This window comes from Pituophis catenifer, unplaced genomic scaffold (assembly GCF_029215685.1).
Source record: "Pituophis catenifer annectens isolate HBS135680 unplaced genomic scaffold, rPitCat1.0.hap2 SCAF_3, whole genome shotgun sequence".
Taxonomy (NCBI): domain Eukaryota; kingdom Metazoa; phylum Chordata; class Lepidosauria; order Squamata; family Colubridae; genus Pituophis; species Pituophis catenifer.
In genome coordinates this window covers 21,056,253-21,074,438 of record NW_027256883.1, presented here as the reverse complement: position 1 = coordinate 21,074,438, position 18,186 = coordinate 21,056,253, and the positions used below count along the sequence as shown (strand labels likewise).

The following is an 18,186-nucleotide window of genomic DNA, read 5'->3' as shown; positions in this document are numbered from 1 at the left end:
ATCAGCAGAAGTAGTCTGCAACACTGCATTCTAACCACCACACCACCACAGCTCTTATAAGAATGATGAAAAGCACACTTTTATATAAGAATAGGAAATAGATGCATTATTATATCTAATTTGTTTTCTCATTTGACAATAATCACTCTCCAGATCATATTCAATCTTCTTTGTCACTTTTTTAACATGAATGTTCTTTCAGATACCTATTTTATGTTTTGTTTCCTTTAAATATATAAATGTAGTGTTTTTCTTGTACTTCAGTACTTTTTTTTTATCTCAGCTAATTGAATAGAAATTGCTACTTCTTGCAATTAAAAATATCAATACAGAGAGAGACAACATTTTTTCTATCCACTTTGTTTCTCTATATAATTCTGATTGTGTCTCTCAGCCAAATATAGAACAAACATATAGAACATTATAAGAAGGTTATAATTATGGAATTATGCTAGAATAAATCTAAAACAAAATGAAATGAAACAAACCTAAGATTTGGGTTAATAACTTTAATATATGTGTCTATTATTGGAAAATTACTACCTCTAGTGATATGCTAAAGAAGGTAGATTAAAGATAAATCCATAAGAAAGAGTGATATCTTACTATATTCCACCATGACATGATTATAACAGGCTTCAGCCACAAAAATCCTGCAGAATTCCACAGATGTTCATCATAATGTTTCTCAAACATTTGAACAAGTTGTGGCTTGCATTTGAAGGGACAAAGGTACTTCAAATCATATTTGAGTGTGCATGTGATATGGATGTTTCTGACTCCTTCATGTGGATCCTGAATAAGAGGATGTTGTGAATATGTAGCTAGTAGGTCAAGAGATTTGTCATCACTTGTAAGTGATGGGTCTGAGTTAATACAGGACGCTGTAGATTCTGATAGTAAGATCTCACCATCTGACCTTGTGAAAGTGCCAAGCCCTAAATCATACTTTATCCCATTGTCAGGTTAAAAAGGGCTGAGCAGTGAAGGTTGGTCCAGCTCCTTAAGAGGAATGATTATTACTTCCTGTAAGAAGAACATGGATTCTGGCTACTCAAGAGCATTGTTCAGATCTCCTTTTTGAAAGCAATTCTCACATTCCAGACCTGCCTTCCTGTGACACATTGCTTCAAATACCTCCTTCTCTGTGTCTTCTAATAGACCTTTGCCTTGGCTTTTGGACAGTCATTTGTGAAACGTTCTAGCACCCGACCTACAGAGTGTCTTGAGATAGTCTCCTCACAATTTCTGGCTTCAAACTCCCCTGGCTCACAACTTGCAGAACTTGGCATGATTACAGCTTTTTTTTTTTTTAATCTGATTGAATATGCTTGCTCATTGAAGAAATGGCAAACACTTATTACTGCCTCAGGATTTACAGTACATCAAAAAAAAAAAAAGCAAAAAAAAAAAAAACACCAAGCTCTCAAGCTTGTAATTGCAGCTCTTATTGTCTTCATCAATCTCAAGTTTGTCTAGGACAACTTGGCCTTTTTTTGTAGCTTCATAAAACCAAGTGCATTATTTTTTCCATACATTATCCAGTAGTTGTGGAGGGTAAAAGGGTAATTCTGGGGAAAGATGCAGTTGCTTTAATCAATTGCCAATCAATGTTATATCAGTACTCTGAAGTATCTTTTTTCTTTAAATCCAAAACACTGCACCGCTCCAATGCCCACACACATTGTCTCAAATGAACTAATCTTTCTAACTTTCTTTCTGACTTCTTATTGATTTTCTAATTTATCATTTGATACTGGTGCTTAAACCACTCTCACGGGTAAACTTACCTTATTTGGATTGATGGCTGTGATAACCCAAACACACTGAGCATTGCTGTCATACTGGAAAGGAAAATTGGGGGATGTGAATGTGCCACCTGGTCCCTGAAGATTAGATCCGCATGTCTTTACTGCAAAAGAAACAAAGTTATATTCCAAATTAGATCTTAATTACATTTTTTGTTTGCATTCATCTCACGTGCCTTAAAATGTTTAATGAGTTGCAACAATTGGGCAAGTGAAGTTCAGATTCTAATTGTGAAGATCCAATCATGGATCGATCAGGACTTACTCAAGCAGTCCCTTATCTATTGGAGAGATGCTTTCACAATAAAACACATTTTTTACACTATCTATAAAAGCAATATCCACATATTTCCACCATGATATATTTTTTTTCAAAATATGTTTCCCCTTGAAGTGGGGTAGGGAAGGAAGAATGTTTTTTTTTTTTTGCATAAATTAGAATGACTATGGCTGAAAAAATACAATCCCATCTCGACTACTGCAATGCTCTTTACCTAGGGCTGCCCATGAAAACCACTCGAAGGCTTCAACTGGTGCAGAATGTGGCCGCGCGGGTTGTGATGGGAGTGTCCCGACACTCCCATGTTACACCCCTCCTGCGTGGCCTGCATTGGCTACCAGTTGTCCTTTGGGTGAGGTTCAAGGTGCTGGTTATCACCTATAAAGCCCTTCATGGCTTAGGTCCAGGATATTTGTCGGACCTCCTGCAGCCAGCAACAATCTCCAATCACCCGGTGCGTTCCCACAGACAGGGCCTCCCCAAGGTGCCATCGGCCAAACAATGTCGGCTGGCGACCCCCAGGGGGAGAGCTTTCTCTCTGTGGGTGCACCCACCCTTTGGAACCAACTTCCTTTGGAGCTCGGATGGCCCCTGACCTTCGCTCGTTTCGCCGTGATTTGAACACCTAGTTATTTTGTAGCCTGGACTGATGAGGGGGAGGGGAGTTTCTGAATAGTTTTTAAACTGATTTTAAACTGTCTTAATTCAGACTTTTAATTTTATATTGCATTAATGCCATTGTGTATTTTACTGTTGTGAGCCACCCTGAGTCCATCGGAGATAGGGCGGCATATAAATCACATTAAACTTAAACATTAAACTTAAACAATATAAATTTATAGCAAAACCTTAATTGGGCCACTTGCCACATTTTGAATGCAAAGAAACTCAAGAAAAATAAGAGTTATTCATATACGTCTCTATATAATCCAATTATAGAACTGTTAATTATATGGAGTGAAGTCATGGAGGATTTACATGAATTCATTTATCAATATAAGTTTATTTGTGACTAGGATTATGACTGCGTATACTGATGAATTCTAGAAGCTAGAGAAGGTAAACAGAACAGAATAGAAGAAAACAGAATACAATAACAGAGTTGGAAGGGACTTTGGAGGTCTTCTTGTTCAATCCCCTGCTCAAGTAGGAGACCCTATACCATTTCAGGCAGATGGCTGTCCAGTCTCTTCTTAAAAAACTCCAGTGATGGAGCATCCACAACTTCTGAAGGCAAGCCGTTCACTCCAATTGTTCTCCCTGTTAGGAAATTTCTCCTTTGTTCTAGGTTGCTTTTCTCCTTGATTAGTTTCCATCTATTGCTTCTTGGCTTGCTTTCTGGTGCTTTGGAAAATAGGTTGACCCCTTCTTTTTTGTGGCACCCCTCAAATATTGGAACACTGCTATCATGTCACCCCTAGTCCTTCTTTTCATTAGACTAGACAAACCCAATTCCTGCTATTGTTCTTCATACAGTATGTTTCAGCCTTTGGACCCCTAATCACCTTTGTTGCTCTTTTCTGCACTCTTTCAGAGTCTCTACATCTTTTTTTTTATATAATATGATAATCAAAACTGGAATTGGTATTCTAAGTAAGTGTCTTATTAAGGCTTTATAAAGCAGTACTGGTACTTCATGTGATCTTGATTCTGTCCCTCTGTTAATGCAACCTAGGATTGCACTGGCTTTTTTTTTTTACTGCTGTTAAACACTAGTGGACAAGTGATTGTCCACTAGTGAGAGAAGTGAGAGACTGGAATCAGTAACCTAAATGATCCTTTCCAACTGATTCCATAAACCATTAAGATTCCCTTATAAATATGTACAGCAAATGTGCTTGGTATTCAGACTAAAAGTTAAATATTTTGAGACCTCTTGCTGCAATAAATAACTAAAAAGATTGTAATGGGGTCATCCAATTAACGGCTTGAATTTAGGAACACAGACATGTTAGAATGATGTAACTGCTGTAAAAGTAGAAACTTAATCTGGGAGAAGACTGAGCAACCAGACATTGAAAAGGCCCGACTAAGTTTTTAATATGTCTTAAGTATATGCTTTAAAATGCAAGAAATCCTTGCAAATTTTACTCTGCTATCATTGCCCACTATAGTTAGCAGTTATCATTTCAATTTCAAGGCTATTGAGCCAGTGCTGTCCAAAGACATTTCAGTGGTCATGTAGCCAGCATGATGTCACAAAGCTCTGTTACCTTCCCACCAAAGTGGTATCTATTTATCTACTTGCATTTGCATAGTTACAAAATGCTGGATTGGCAGGGCCTGGGCTGAAGATGGAAGTTCACCCCATCATATGGTGTTCGGGTCTTGAACCTGGACTGCCAGCTTTCCAGCCAATAAGCCCAGCGTCTTAACTGCTGAGCCACTGTGCTGCCCCTTTAAAATGCAAGGGATGGAGAAATTTGTTAAACAATAAGATTGTCAATACACTAGTAAGAAAACAGTTAAAATGATATGCAGATAACCCTACTAACTACCATATGTGATTTTTGACATTTTAAAAAAGAAAACTATTCAAAAGTAGCTTACTACTGCCAAAGAACAGAAGGTATTTTATGTTCATGCTTTGTGCTTAATGGTGCATGTAACTAACACTTTGAGCCTAATAAACTTCTTTAAAGAACAATATTGAAAAGAATACAGATTTCAGAAATTTCATAGAACACCTTTGAATTATAATTTCATTCCAAATTCTACAGTGGAAACTCAGATATTCTTCTGAAAGATCTTTTTTTTCCATATGTATATCTGACAGCTGTTGCTATTTATAAAGCATTTAATATGTTTTATGAAGTAATATATTCAAAAGTCATGTCCCATAATCACTTTTGTCACTGCCATCTGCTATATTATAGAGAAATGGCAGGTTTTAATTAAGGAAAAAATACATTGTATGAGTTCAGAGATTAAGCACCAAAAATATAATAATGAATGTTAGGGTAAACAGATACAGATTTATATAAAACCTAAGCATAAATTATTCTGATGCTCTTGCATTAAATCAAATGTTTTAACATTTCTTTTTGTTAAAAAAGAGTGCAGAGGGAGTCAAAATAGCAACTGCATAAAGAACATAACTACAAAATGAGGCCCAGTGTTCCTTCCCTAAAAGAAAGAAACAGACATAAGAAAGTTTCAGAAAAGAATCCAATTTTCAAAGGAAAAATAGCATTTAGTATTAAAGCAACAGGGTAGTGTACTATATGTACTTATGAATCAAAATGCAAGCATTTCCAAATAATTGTATGAAGCTACTTTCCTTCAGCCATTATTCTTCTTATGTCTACTAGAGCAGCAAAAATGATTAGGGGTCTGGAGACTGAAACATATGAAGAATGGTTGCAATAACTGGGTATGTCTAATGTAGTGAAAAGAAGGACTAGTAATAACATGATAGCAGTGTTCCAATATTTGAGCAGCTTCCACAAAGAAGAGGGGATCAACCTATTTTCCAAAGCACTAAAAGTCAGGACAAGAAGCAATGGAGAGAACCAACCTAAAATTAAGGATAAATTTCCTGAGAGTGAGAACAATTAATCATGGCTTGCCTTCAGAAGTTGTGACTGCTCCACCACTGGAAGCTTTCAAGAAGAGACTGGACTGCCATCTGTCAAAAATGGTGTAGAGTCTCTTGCTTGGGTGCGGGGTTGGAATAGATGACCTACAAGGTTCCTTCCAACTCTGTTAATCTGTTATTTTTTTTATCTGTTCATGCCTTATTTATTAAGGATAAATGCTCCAGTGACATACCCTCAAATCCCTTAATAAAAGCTTATTAAAGAACATTTTTGAAGCTCAATAAATGTGAACTTTGGTAACATTTGTCATACACAGGTACATTAGTTAAATACATGATTTATTAATTCAGTTGCTTTAATTGCCCCATTGGGCATACCATCTTGATTTTTTTGACCATTCCCTATAGAAACATCAGAACCAAATAAATAAAATTAAATACAGAAAACTTAAATACTTCAACATAAATGATATATTAGATGAATGTGTTTCACTAAAGGAAAACTAAAAAGTTCTTGAAAAGTAGAAAAATGAGAGGACAAAGACAAATAAGAAACAGATTGGATCCTGTAAAAAACATCTAGTCTTATAACAGAGAGCAGTTTGGTGTAGTGGTTAAGGCCAGTGGTGGGATTCAAAAAAAAATTACTACCGGTTCTGTGGGCGTGGCTTGGTGGGCGTGGCGTGGCTTGGTGGGCGTGGCAGGGGAAGGATACTGTAAAATCTCCATTCCCACCCCACTTTAGGGGAAAGATACTGTAAAATCTCCATTCCCTCACCACTCCAAGGGAAGGTTACTGCAAAATCCCCATTTCCTACCGATCAGCTAGGTCTTGGGAGGCAGAGAATAGATGGGGGTGGGTCCAGGTGGTATTTACCAGTTCTCTGAACTACTCAAAATTTCCACTACCAGTTCTCCAGAACTGGTCAGAACCTGCTGAGTACCACCTCTGGTTAAGGCATCAGGCTAGAAAGCCAGAGAGGATGAATTCTACTCTGGTCTTAGGTACAAAACCAATGTGTCTTTCACTCGCTCTCGGTCATAAGAAGAAGAAAGCAAAGGTAAACCATTTCTGAAATCTTTTCAAGAAAAGTCCAGGGACTTGTTAAGACAGTTCCCAGGAGTCAAGACTGACTCAATGTTACATGCAAAAATTCTTATAGCAACAAGATGATAATGGGGCTATTGATTTCCCAATAGACATATCCTCTGTAATTCTGGAATTAATATGTATGCAGTTATTTTTCCCCATCAATACAATGTGTGATCATTGCTATTTGGCATGCAGCCAAGATAGGTGGAATCCGTCCAGCTATCATTACATTCCTTGTTGAAACTGTACCTGTCCTTACTGGAGTTGATACTGACAACCTATCTAAATTGTTGGAATGTGTGTGAATCTAGCTACTCAAAAATGAATTAATCCTGATTTCAAAGAGACATACTCTCAGGTAGGTACAGCTACAATGGTGTGTTTTGATGAAATGGTAACACCAAAAATATAGGGTTTACACATGTTTTGGCTTGATTCTTACTTATGCACACATCAATATTGTCTTTGAAATTTCAAGCATATTGCTATAGAAAATGAGTGATTCTGATGATAAAGAGTCAAAACAAGGAGCCTTCTCAAGCATTATTTATTTGTATTTGTAAATACATTTGTGTTTGTAATAGTTGTATTTCTTGTTGTTTTCTTTTACATTGTTGATTTTATAGCTTTTTAAATCTTATTTCTGTTATGTGTACACGCTTTTCATTTCTTCCTTATTATTGTTGTAAACACAGAATAGCCCTGTGAGATAGGCAGCAACTGAAGTTAACAAAATGAATAAATAAATAAAATAAATGAATTATAATGGGACAGATGGTGGCCAGACATAACTCCTGACCAAAAGCAGTATAATATTCTACATAACAATAATTACTGCCAAACCAACATGAACTACTCCTTCACAGGTCTACTTTTATGTAATGATCTCAACTGAATGTGAACTAGGGATAATCACTCCTTGTTCTTTGGAAAGGAACACAAACTTTAAGGACACGAAGAGCAATCTATCCCCTGAACATGCAGTTCTCTGTGCTGACATTAATTATTCATTTCGCATTCTTATAATGAAGAAAAAAATATTATTTTATAGGCTTTACTCAATAAGCTTCCACATGTCCTGTTACTGAAACTGTGGCAAGCAGACCTCTTTTAAAAGTTTCTTTTTTAGAACACTTGGAAAGCTTTAACAACGTGAATGCAAACCAGTGGTGGGTTTCAAAATTTCTTACTAGTGGTTCTCTGGGTGTGGCTTGGTGGGTGTGGCATGGCTTGGTGGGTGTGGTTTGGTGGGTGTGGCAGGGGAAGGATACTGTAAAATCTCCATTCCCTCCGCACTCCAGGGGAAGGTTACTGCAAAATCCCCATTTCTTCCCGATCAGCTGGGACTCGGGAGGTAGAGATTAGATGGGGACGGGGCCAGCCAGAGGTGGTATTTACCGGTTCTCCGAACTACTCAAAATTTCCGCTACTGGTTCTCCAGAACCTGTCAGAACCTGCTGAAACCCACCCCTGGTGCAAACCTGCTTTAATTCAAGATTACTATTTTCCAAACTTGGCAACTTTTAAGATATGTGGACTTCAACTCCCAGAATTCTCCAGTTCTGAGTGTTGAACTCCACACATCTTAAAATTGCCAGATTTGAAAAGCCCTAGTCTAGAGGATAGTAATTTTGGTTCACCGAGTCCAAAAAACATTATCTTCTCGTGTTTGAAGATTTCAAGTTTCATTACCATAAGCATCATTACATTTAACCTCCTATTTGTAGATAGGAGGGAGTTGGCATTAATAATTTTTAAAAATATCCAAGGTACTGTATTTTTCTTTTTTTTCTTACTTTCATTATGCTTTTGAACTGAAATGAACTCAGATGATGAATAACAGGTTTTTTTTGGCTTTTATGGTGAAAATTTGGAACATTCATTCATTTCTTTTGTTAGCACTGCACTAATTTTGTTTTTGTTCTCTTCATAAGGATGTCCTGTTTGTGGTGAGACCAAGGGAGGAAAAAAAAATAAATACAGTTTTTATATTTCCAGTGTTCACTTGCCAAACCTGAAGTAATCTTTGGAACTGAATACGTTTTTATACAGCTGAGGGGGGCAACTGCAAGAAAAATCAATAATAATCTGTTAACATCGCTTTCCTCCCCCTTTTGCTTGCAGGAAAGAATAAATCTCTATAAATAGAAGGGATGATGAATTTAACTTGCTATCTTTGGTACTTTATACATCAATAGCACTCTAAAACTTTTGCAGGGAAGAGCACATAATTTTGAATTTCTAAAACTGTGCAAGCTTTTTTTATAGATGAATTCCCTTCCCCACTTTTAAATCTTTACTTTATAGAATTGGTGAATCCAACCAATTTCTTTGAACAACTTTCAAACTCTGCAGTAAATGAAAAGTGAAATTACATTAAATTTAATATATGTTCTACCCTTGTTACTTTACTTTTTGTCCTACGTTTTAATGCAGAATTCGATATAACTTTGCAATATAGGGTTAATAGACACTTCTGAAAGGGTTCATACATTTTCAAGTATGAAAATGGTTATATAGGACCATTTTCCTCTTCTCCTGGTTTTATACACTTTATTGCATGGTTGTTGTTTTCTTCCCAGCAATTTGCATCTAGCAATCTGAAAAGGGAGATATTATTATGCAAACTCTCTCTCAGTTCCAGATATCAAGGTTCAGAGTGGAACAGTTACAATCAAATTGCTATATTTATCGATAAGTGAAATACCACAGTTTCAGTTTTCTGACAACTAGCACTCTTAGATATTATAATATATGGGTACAACTTTAAGGAAATTAGAAAAGTAATTGTTCAAGTGGACTAATCAATACCTCAGCAGCAGAACCAGAAAAGAAATTATGAAACTATATTTTCTGCTTTTCTAAAAACCAAAAGCAATTGTGTATTAGGTTGAATACCAAGGTTCCGTATAAATCAGATGATATAAGTATAAATCAATAAGTTTGCATTGGACACTGATCACCCATTTACTTGGAAATGTGTTTCAACAGAGCTAAAGAATAATGTTCTTATCAAAGTGTGCATAGGTTTGTAAAATAAATACATATGCAAAAGTTTTACTAACAAACTTCCGTATTAAATAAATCAATTTCAAAATAAATCATAATGTTTCTCCAAGGAGAAATAGTCTTTAAACTTCATTGTTGTGATCAAAGAAAAAGGAGAAACCGAAGCCAAGAAAATTTTAAAAGTGATCTTCACAGTCAATACATTTCTCTAAAGAATCAATGTTCTTCTATTGAGATACTGTAGCAAGCTGAACATAATAAGCAGAGCTTGTTTCTCCCGATTACTACTCAGCGTAGTTGCTTTCTTAAATATAATCTAAAATACTGAACAAATCATTAAGCATATTTGGTTATTAGCTCTTTGATGATCTAATATGGTGGTGAGAATTACTGCCCTGAAAACCCTGCAATCTAATTTCTTCAAAAGAAAGGAATTAATCCATACTTTGTTTCAGCCAGTGGGGGAAAATGCATATCAGTTTCAATGATTTCGGCAGTATGCTTCAAAAATGGAGAAATTAATCCATTCATTTCTGGTACAGTTCGTACTTTCATGGTGCCAGAGCAAGCAAGGAGAAGCTTTTGGGGTTCAGGTTAGGTTAAAATGTTGTAGAAGAGAATGGTGAAAACTGTAAATTAGAAAGAGAATATCATACCTGTGGCTGGATATTTGAAACCCCTTTTCCTGCTTTCTTTCTCTCAGAATTGTGATTTGAATACTTTAGGGTGAATATTCATATATTTTCCATTTCATAATGGTAGGTTATCCTGCTATCAATTTTCAGCAAGCATGGTCAAAATAGATTCTGAATGCAATGAAACTTCAAAAACATTGCCCCATTTTTGTAGATTTGTCTTAAGAGATTTAAGAGTCTTCTGCATCTTATTGTTCCACCATTTAAACCAGTGCTTAAATGACATTCTAAGGTTGCAAAAACTGTTCATGAAAATGGTTTCATGGCTTTCACATTTCTGGTTTCTTCTTAGTTGCAGGTAGTCCTTGAGTTACAACCATTATGTTTGGTGAGCATTTGAAGTTACAATGGCACTGAAAAAAGTAACTTATGACTGCTTTTCATATTTAAGACCATTGTAGCATCCCCACAGTCACATGGTCAAAATTGGACGCTTGGCAAATGGCTTATATTTATAATGGTTGGAGTATCCTGAGATCATATGATCACCTTTTGTGGTCACTTCTCCTGACAAGCAAAGTCAAAGGAGAAGCCAGATTCACTTAACAACCATGTTTCTAACTTAACAACTGCAGCAATTCAATCAATCAGAATAGAGCTGGAAAGAGCCTTGGAGATCTTCTAGTCTAACCCACTGCTCAAGCAGGAGACCCTATACCATTGAAGACTGACCAGTCTCTTCTTAAAAACCTCCTGTGATGAAGCACCCACAACTTCTGATGGCAAGTTGTTCCACTGGTTAATTGTCCTCACTGTTAAATTCCAAGTTGCTTCTCTCCTTGATTAGTTTCCATCCACTGTTTCTTGTCCGGCCCTCTGGTGCTTTGGAAATAAATTGATCTCCCTCCTCTTTATAGAGGGCAAACTCCACAACTTAATGACTTAACAACTGTGACAAGAAACGTTGTAAGGTGGGGCAGAACACACTTAACACCTGTCTTGCTTAGCGATGAAAAATTTGGGCTCAATTGCGGTCATAAGCTGAGGATTAGTTGTATATGTTTTGTTAAATTGTTCTGTTGCTTCTAAGAAAACAATGATTTATCCCATTGCAGTACAAACTACTTCAAACCAGTTATTGTGAAAGTTCCATTTTATACCAGTTTATCATTATTGATAGAGGCAGGATAAAGATGAGGCAATTAGATACCCATTCAGATCTGTATTCAAATAGAATGAACCATGCTATCACTTAGAATAGACCCCTAGCACTTTAACTTTTTGTAATGCATTTAAAGTCTGGGTCTTCTCACAAGTATTGTGATACAATAAGAAGGGCATGGGCTGAATGTGTTATGGGAAAGGTTAGCTATGACCCTATATTTTGTTTCTTTGTTGTTTTTATTTTATTTTAGATATTTTTTTTTTAATCCTTTAGCTGTGAGCCTGTGAGAGTTTGGGTTAAGCTAGACAGTGATAGATAGATAGATAGATAGATAGATAGATAGATAGATAGATAGATAGATAGATACATACATACATACATACATACATACATACATACATACATATGTCTACTAGTCTGTTCAGAGGAAGAAATGCTTCTGGAGCCTATGGTAAGAAAAGAATTAAACTTTATTTATTTTACTTATTTATACAACCACCCAGAGACACTTTCTGTGACATGGGCAGCTATATAAATTTGATTAATGAATATTCAGTCTGAACTTTAGGAATCTTTGTGGTTTATTGTTCAATTATACTGCGGCAAAATTAAAATTTTGCAAACAATATGTCTGCAGAGCCACATAATACAGATCTCAAGCTTATTGTTCACAACACAATGGATAAGAGGCTGATTGACATTGAAGAGAAAGTAGTATCAAATAAAGCCATTTTTTCCCTATATACATGTATGTGTATCAGTGTGGCAGAGAAAAATAATTCTGACAATATACTTCTATTCTGATCTGTTGCCTGCCTTTTGAAGTCATTTTTTTCCCCAATATGGGAAAATTCAACATCATAAAGCCCAGAACAGAACTGGTAAAACCCATCACCATGTATGGGCTAAGTGAAAACTGCTAATGCTCAAACCTCAGCAACTCATCACTTACTTTCCAATAATGAGTAGATTGAGATTAGTTTGAAAGTTAGTGTATTCCTTCTAATGGTTTGTAACAGGAAGATTTTTTTTTTCTTTTAATATTACTTTCTGCTAACAGCCTGGAAAACCTATTGTTAGCAAGATACTTAAAATGTTGGGTCAATCTGTTCTTCAAGTAGAACACTGCTCTTACTAATTGAAAATTTTATGGCCAAAGGCTCCAGTTACTCTTAGATAAACTGGGTAACGCATAACTTTATACAGCACTAATTAACTTTCAGTATTGTTCATATATAACAAAAATTGCTCTGTTTAGCCTTCCTGGTATTCTCATTCATCTTTGCTATATTTTAATATATTTTTTCTCTTTATGAGTACAAATATCATGCTATTGTTGTAGTATATCAATCATCTTTGGAAGCATCATTCATTCATACTACAGAATACCATATACGATCATTTGTAGGAACAATAAAGTAATATTCAGTCCTATAAAAAGTAAGGCACTCACATTCAACATTCTTACAAGATTAGAACATATGAGACTTAATAGAAGGGTTTTAAAAAATATCTGTAATCACAGCCTATAACTGTCAAATGAGCACTATGAAAGAAGCAATAATACAGCAGGATGTGTTATCAAATGATAAACTAAAATCAAACATACAGCTGAAATATTCTGTATTTATAATAAAATAATACTTCAGAATATTAACTGCTGCCACTCTTTTAAAATTTGTTTTTTATATCATTTTAAAAGTAACTGATAAGCATTGTATTATACAGCCATAAAATTTTATTAGAACTGATTTATTGAACAAGAAAATCACATATAAAAACAAATTGTGTAGGGAGCACAGCATGTTTCTAATAAACCTGCAAGGTTTTAACACAGGAAAATAAAACTCTGTTTCTGCATAAACAGAAGTCAATACCCATATACTGTTTGTAGAACTGCATGGAAAATTGTATTTTAAGAATGCTATCTTTTTATTAGGAAAAAAAAATACAGAATATATTTCACTCAAGAACATGCTTCTATTTTCTGTATATGTTCTTGGTGATATTATTTCAAAATCATTCTAAAAATTATATTACTTAGATTTTTTAAAGAATAGGGAGATGGTTTCTAATTAACATTGGTATTATTTATTTATATACAGTAGATGAATCAATACAGTATGATTTTTATGTCAAGCCAAATCTTAAAATGAACATCTAAAGAGGAACATATGATGAAAGTTTCTGCATTGCACAAAATATAAATTTGTGTATGTAGATTAAACAAAGAAAGATTCACTGGTTTTCTTTTAAGAACAATCCTGCTGTTTTTATGAAAGGAAGAGGAGAAGTGTTTTTTATTTAATAACAAAACAAGTGGGGTACATTCTCCAGCACACCATAAAAGCAAATAAAAAAAAAATACTGATGACTTTTTAAAGGAATATATATTTCTGAAAAAAACTATGTCCAAGAATGTCCATTAATCACTTTAAATGTTAATAGCAATAGCATTTAGACTTATTCTCTAAGCGGTTCACAGAGTCAGCAGAGAATCCAACAATCTGGGTTCTCATTGTACCAATCTCAGAAGGATGGAAGACTGAGGCAATCTTGAGGCAATCAGTATCTAACTCCTGGCAGTGGGCAAAGCTAGACTGCAATACTGCATTCTAACCACTGCACCACCATTGCTCCCTGATTATGGTAGGAATGGGAGAGAAATTGGTGATTGGAAATGAGGGCATTATGCATTGGCTATATCCCTACTTTGGAGAGCAGAAGGGATTGAAGAAATTCTGGAATTAAATCTGAATTTTAACATTTTTTTCCTCAGCCTCTCTTATAGCTATAGAGTCTCTTCACTTAAGGATATATGTGATGGTATTTACTTAACTATACAACCCAGCTAAGAAAACCTACTAACCATCTAGCAAAATTCCTTATACCTAGAAGACATGAGCAATACCAAATGAAACAAAAAATGTAACAAACCCCCTGTTTTTGTTTTTTGTTTGGGCAAAATAAACCCATAATATTTGAAGGTGTGAAAACAATTTGACCATACAAAAATATAGTAGGATTTATTTCAACTATAATTTCCAGTAGGAGTACTTTCATAAACTGGGATATATGTCAGAAAAGTCAAGATGGTATACGCTGTCATTTTTTGACCATACTGTCAATGCCCCAGCTTTAAAGATATCCTTCTTATTGTGACATGAAAAAAGTGCAGAAAACTGGCATGAAAGAATACAGATTTTTATATTTTACCTTTGCACACTGGTCTGTGATCACTCCATGCTGCAAAAACTTCCGCTATCCTTTGGCAGGTAATGCTTTTTGCCCCCTGTAGCACATAGTCTTCATCACAAGAAAACTGCACTGTTGAATCCAAGCTAAAATTAAACATATCAAAAGCAGATTAATATGTAGTATATTTCTCAAAAGTTATTAGAATCTTTTTAATAATCTCTTATTACATTTTTCCTTTCAGTATTCCCTTTAAGGTAAAAGTTAGTTCTGGTTTGTCTTAAAAAGAAGGTATGTCTAAAAACTAATGAAGATGTGTGAAATTTGTTTCAATCTTTCCCCCTTTCTGTAATTATAGTTAGTATTACATAGTCAAATGGATTTATGTCAACACTTTTTTTCTGCCATTGTTTAATTTATTTAATGAGAAACTCAAAACATGTTCCTCTTTTAATCTATATGTTTGCCGTTCATAAACAATTTTATGTTATCTAAAAAATTATCTCATTTTTTAAAACGCGAGAACAGATAGATTTATGATGTTCATTCAAATATGGTAACCTTTTAATTAAGTGTACTTAAAAGTCTCATATTAATAAAGACAGCTTGTCTGTGACTATAGCGTTACTTCATACTGATCTGATGGGTCTGTAACACAAGGTGGAAATGTGAAGGTCTCACTGACTGATCTTCCATTAAAATCAGAGTGATCCATGTGCTGGGTCTTTGCAGATATTTAGAGACAGCTCATAAAACAAAAACCATGTCAAAATGTTTTTGAGCAGTTTCCTAGACAATAACTTACATTGGCTTGTTTACTTCCTGAAACGCTAATCATCCTTGTGCTTTGCCAGAATGAAATATATATTCAGAATTAATCTGAAAGAGTATTACTATATTACCCTATTTAAAGACATAAATAAGCCACTGATATTGCCATCTTAGACTAATCTACCCAGGAAGAAGTGCTAATATAAACTAAACTTGCTTCCCCAGTGTGCATGCCTAAATTAGGTGATTTGGAAGAAATAGCCATGAACAAAAATACAAGAAATCTGTAAATTTACACTGTGACAAATTAATTCCTTTGATCAACTTTTCTTTCCAGCGGAACAAGTTGAGGCCTTATATTTTCGAAAGCTGTTTCAATCTAGAGCTATATTTCTTGATGGAGCTACATATACATGCATGCTACATAACCATAATGCTAAAATGAATGACCTTCAATTGCTACACCCAATATGGCTAGTCTGACTTACAATCAATCATTTAGTGACAGCTCAAAGTTACAATGACACTGAAAAAAATGACTTATGATCAGTCCTCATACTTACAACCATCTCAGCATAGTCACATGATCTATCTCAATATAGTCATATGATCCATCTCAGCATAGTCACATGTAGGCACTTGGCAACCAGCATATATTTACAATGACTGCAGCATCGCAGCCATTGTAAATATGATTGTGACCTTTCTAGCCAACTTTTGACAAGGAAAATCATTGGAAGGAAGATGGGTTCGCTTAAAGACTGCATGATTTGCTTAACAAGGCAGTGATTAGCTTAACAACTGCGATAAAAAAAGTTCATAATGTTGGGCATAACTCACTTTGTTTAGCAACATAAATTCTGGTCTCAGAATGTGGTCAAAAGTCAAGGACTATCCCGCAGAGCAACAGATTTTTAAATACCTGCATTGATGACAACTTAAGTACAACATTCATGACCATGTTCAAGTTCATCTTTGGAGTGAGATATATCCGATTAATTTTAAAGATAGCACTCTAATGCAGGAGAGGGGAACTATGACCTCTTTATGATCTGTGGATTTCAACTTGGAGAATTCCTGAGTCAACTCACCCCTGCTAATGAATTTGAAGTTTTGGTTTGTAAATATTACCTAAAGTCTGAGCCTATTCGTTTTCCATTCTCAGGTTCTCCAGGATCTGGACACAAATTTGATGCCTGTTTGATACCTCCTTCATTTACTGCAAAATAAAAACAACATAGACAGCTAGGAATTATCTTAAAATATCAAAGAAAAAAAGATGTAGGTTATTGTTGCAGTTTCTCCCTGCTACCTTAACGAGTAGATTTTTTTTTTTTTTTGTACACAATTTGTACTCTGGGAAAGAAAAGCCAAATATGAGTTTCTTTTTGTTATTTCTTTGAATACCAAAAAGCTAAACATTGAATCTAAACTTTAATTTTCACCATTTATTATGAGACAGCTGGCATTATTAGATACCTAATAGCAATAGCACTTAGACTTATATACCGCTTCACAGTGCCCTCTCTAAGCGGTTTACAGAGACAGCATATTGCCCCAACAATCTGGTTCCTCATTTTACCGACCTCGGAAGGATGGAAGGCTGAGTCAATTTTGAACTAGTGAGACTCGAACTGCTGAACTGCTGGCAGCCGGTGATCAGCAGAAGTAACCTGCAGTACTGCAATCTAACCACTGTGCCACAATGGCTAATAGATAATAAAATGTCACAAATCTCCTAGATTCTGATATTAGGGATAAAAAAAAAGGGACATATTATTGGTATCCAACTTTATAGGAGTATTAGTTCAACAATATGGTTTTCCTTAGGCCAAAATACTGTGCCCATGTTCTAAAAAGCAATTGTGAGAACAGTCATTTTATATCCGACGTCTTCAGTTCTAGTGCTTATCTTCTGCCAATGCTATATTGAAGAAACACTCTTAAGTAAATACAGGCTTACTGAACTGGGATCATTTTTTTTATAATATTCTTATTTTAATAACTACTTTTTATAATGTATTGTTATAATGTATAAAATGATTATCCTTTTCTAATGATCGTTTTTATTAACTCATTGTTTTAGTCAATTGCTATATGTCACTGCCCAGCTTTTCTTTGTGTGAGATGGGCAACCAGAGAAATGTGATTAATAAATACATATAGTATAATAATGCACAGCCTATTTATTTAAAATAATATTAGTAGTGAACATTTTCTCAAATACACACATTTTTTTAATAATACAATTTGATTTCTTGTAAAGTCCATGCATTTGTCTTGGATATAGTGCAGGCCACTTTGCCATTTTCTTCTGAGAAGTTTATTAACTGGCCAGCTCTGGTTTTCCCTGGTTATCTTCCATCCAATTATTAACTCGACTCAAATGTGCTTAGCTTCTGAGCTCAGAGGAGAGAGCCAGGTGCTTGCCTTCTGCTCAGGTTTTGCATCTGATGTTCTGTGACCAAAAATAATCTAGATACTGTTCCTATAAATTCTTCAAGATACTAGGCTATTCTGTCTCTCTGTCCCTCTCCCCCTGTCTCTCTTGTTTTAGATGCCTCTTGGCAGTGGGAATACCCAGATTCTTGGGTAGCATTACACTTGAATGCTGCCCAAGAAAACATGAGGTGGCAATGGTAAGAGTATTGTTCTATTCAGATACAAATTACTTCCAAGTAACTTCATCATT

General features: G+C 35.1%; 1 protein-coding gene across 1 annotated transcript in view; it reads right to left on the bottom strand.

Moving 5' to 3' along the window:
- CSMD3 (CUB and Sushi multiple domains 3) overlaps window positions 1-18,186 on the bottom strand; it is a 700,075-nt gene that overhangs the window by 321,560 nt on the left and 360,329 nt on the right. Inside the window, exons 8-10 of the mRNA XM_070942050.1 lie at window positions 16,626-16,713; window positions 14,745-14,869; window positions 1,791-1,912 (exon numbers count right to left, since the gene is read on the bottom strand). Coding sequence (XP_070798151.1) covers window positions 1,791-1,912; window positions 14,745-14,869; window positions 16,626-16,713 — 335 coding nt within the window. The remainder of the gene's footprint in view (window positions 1-1,790; window positions 1,913-14,744; window positions 14,870-16,625; window positions 16,714-18,186) is intronic.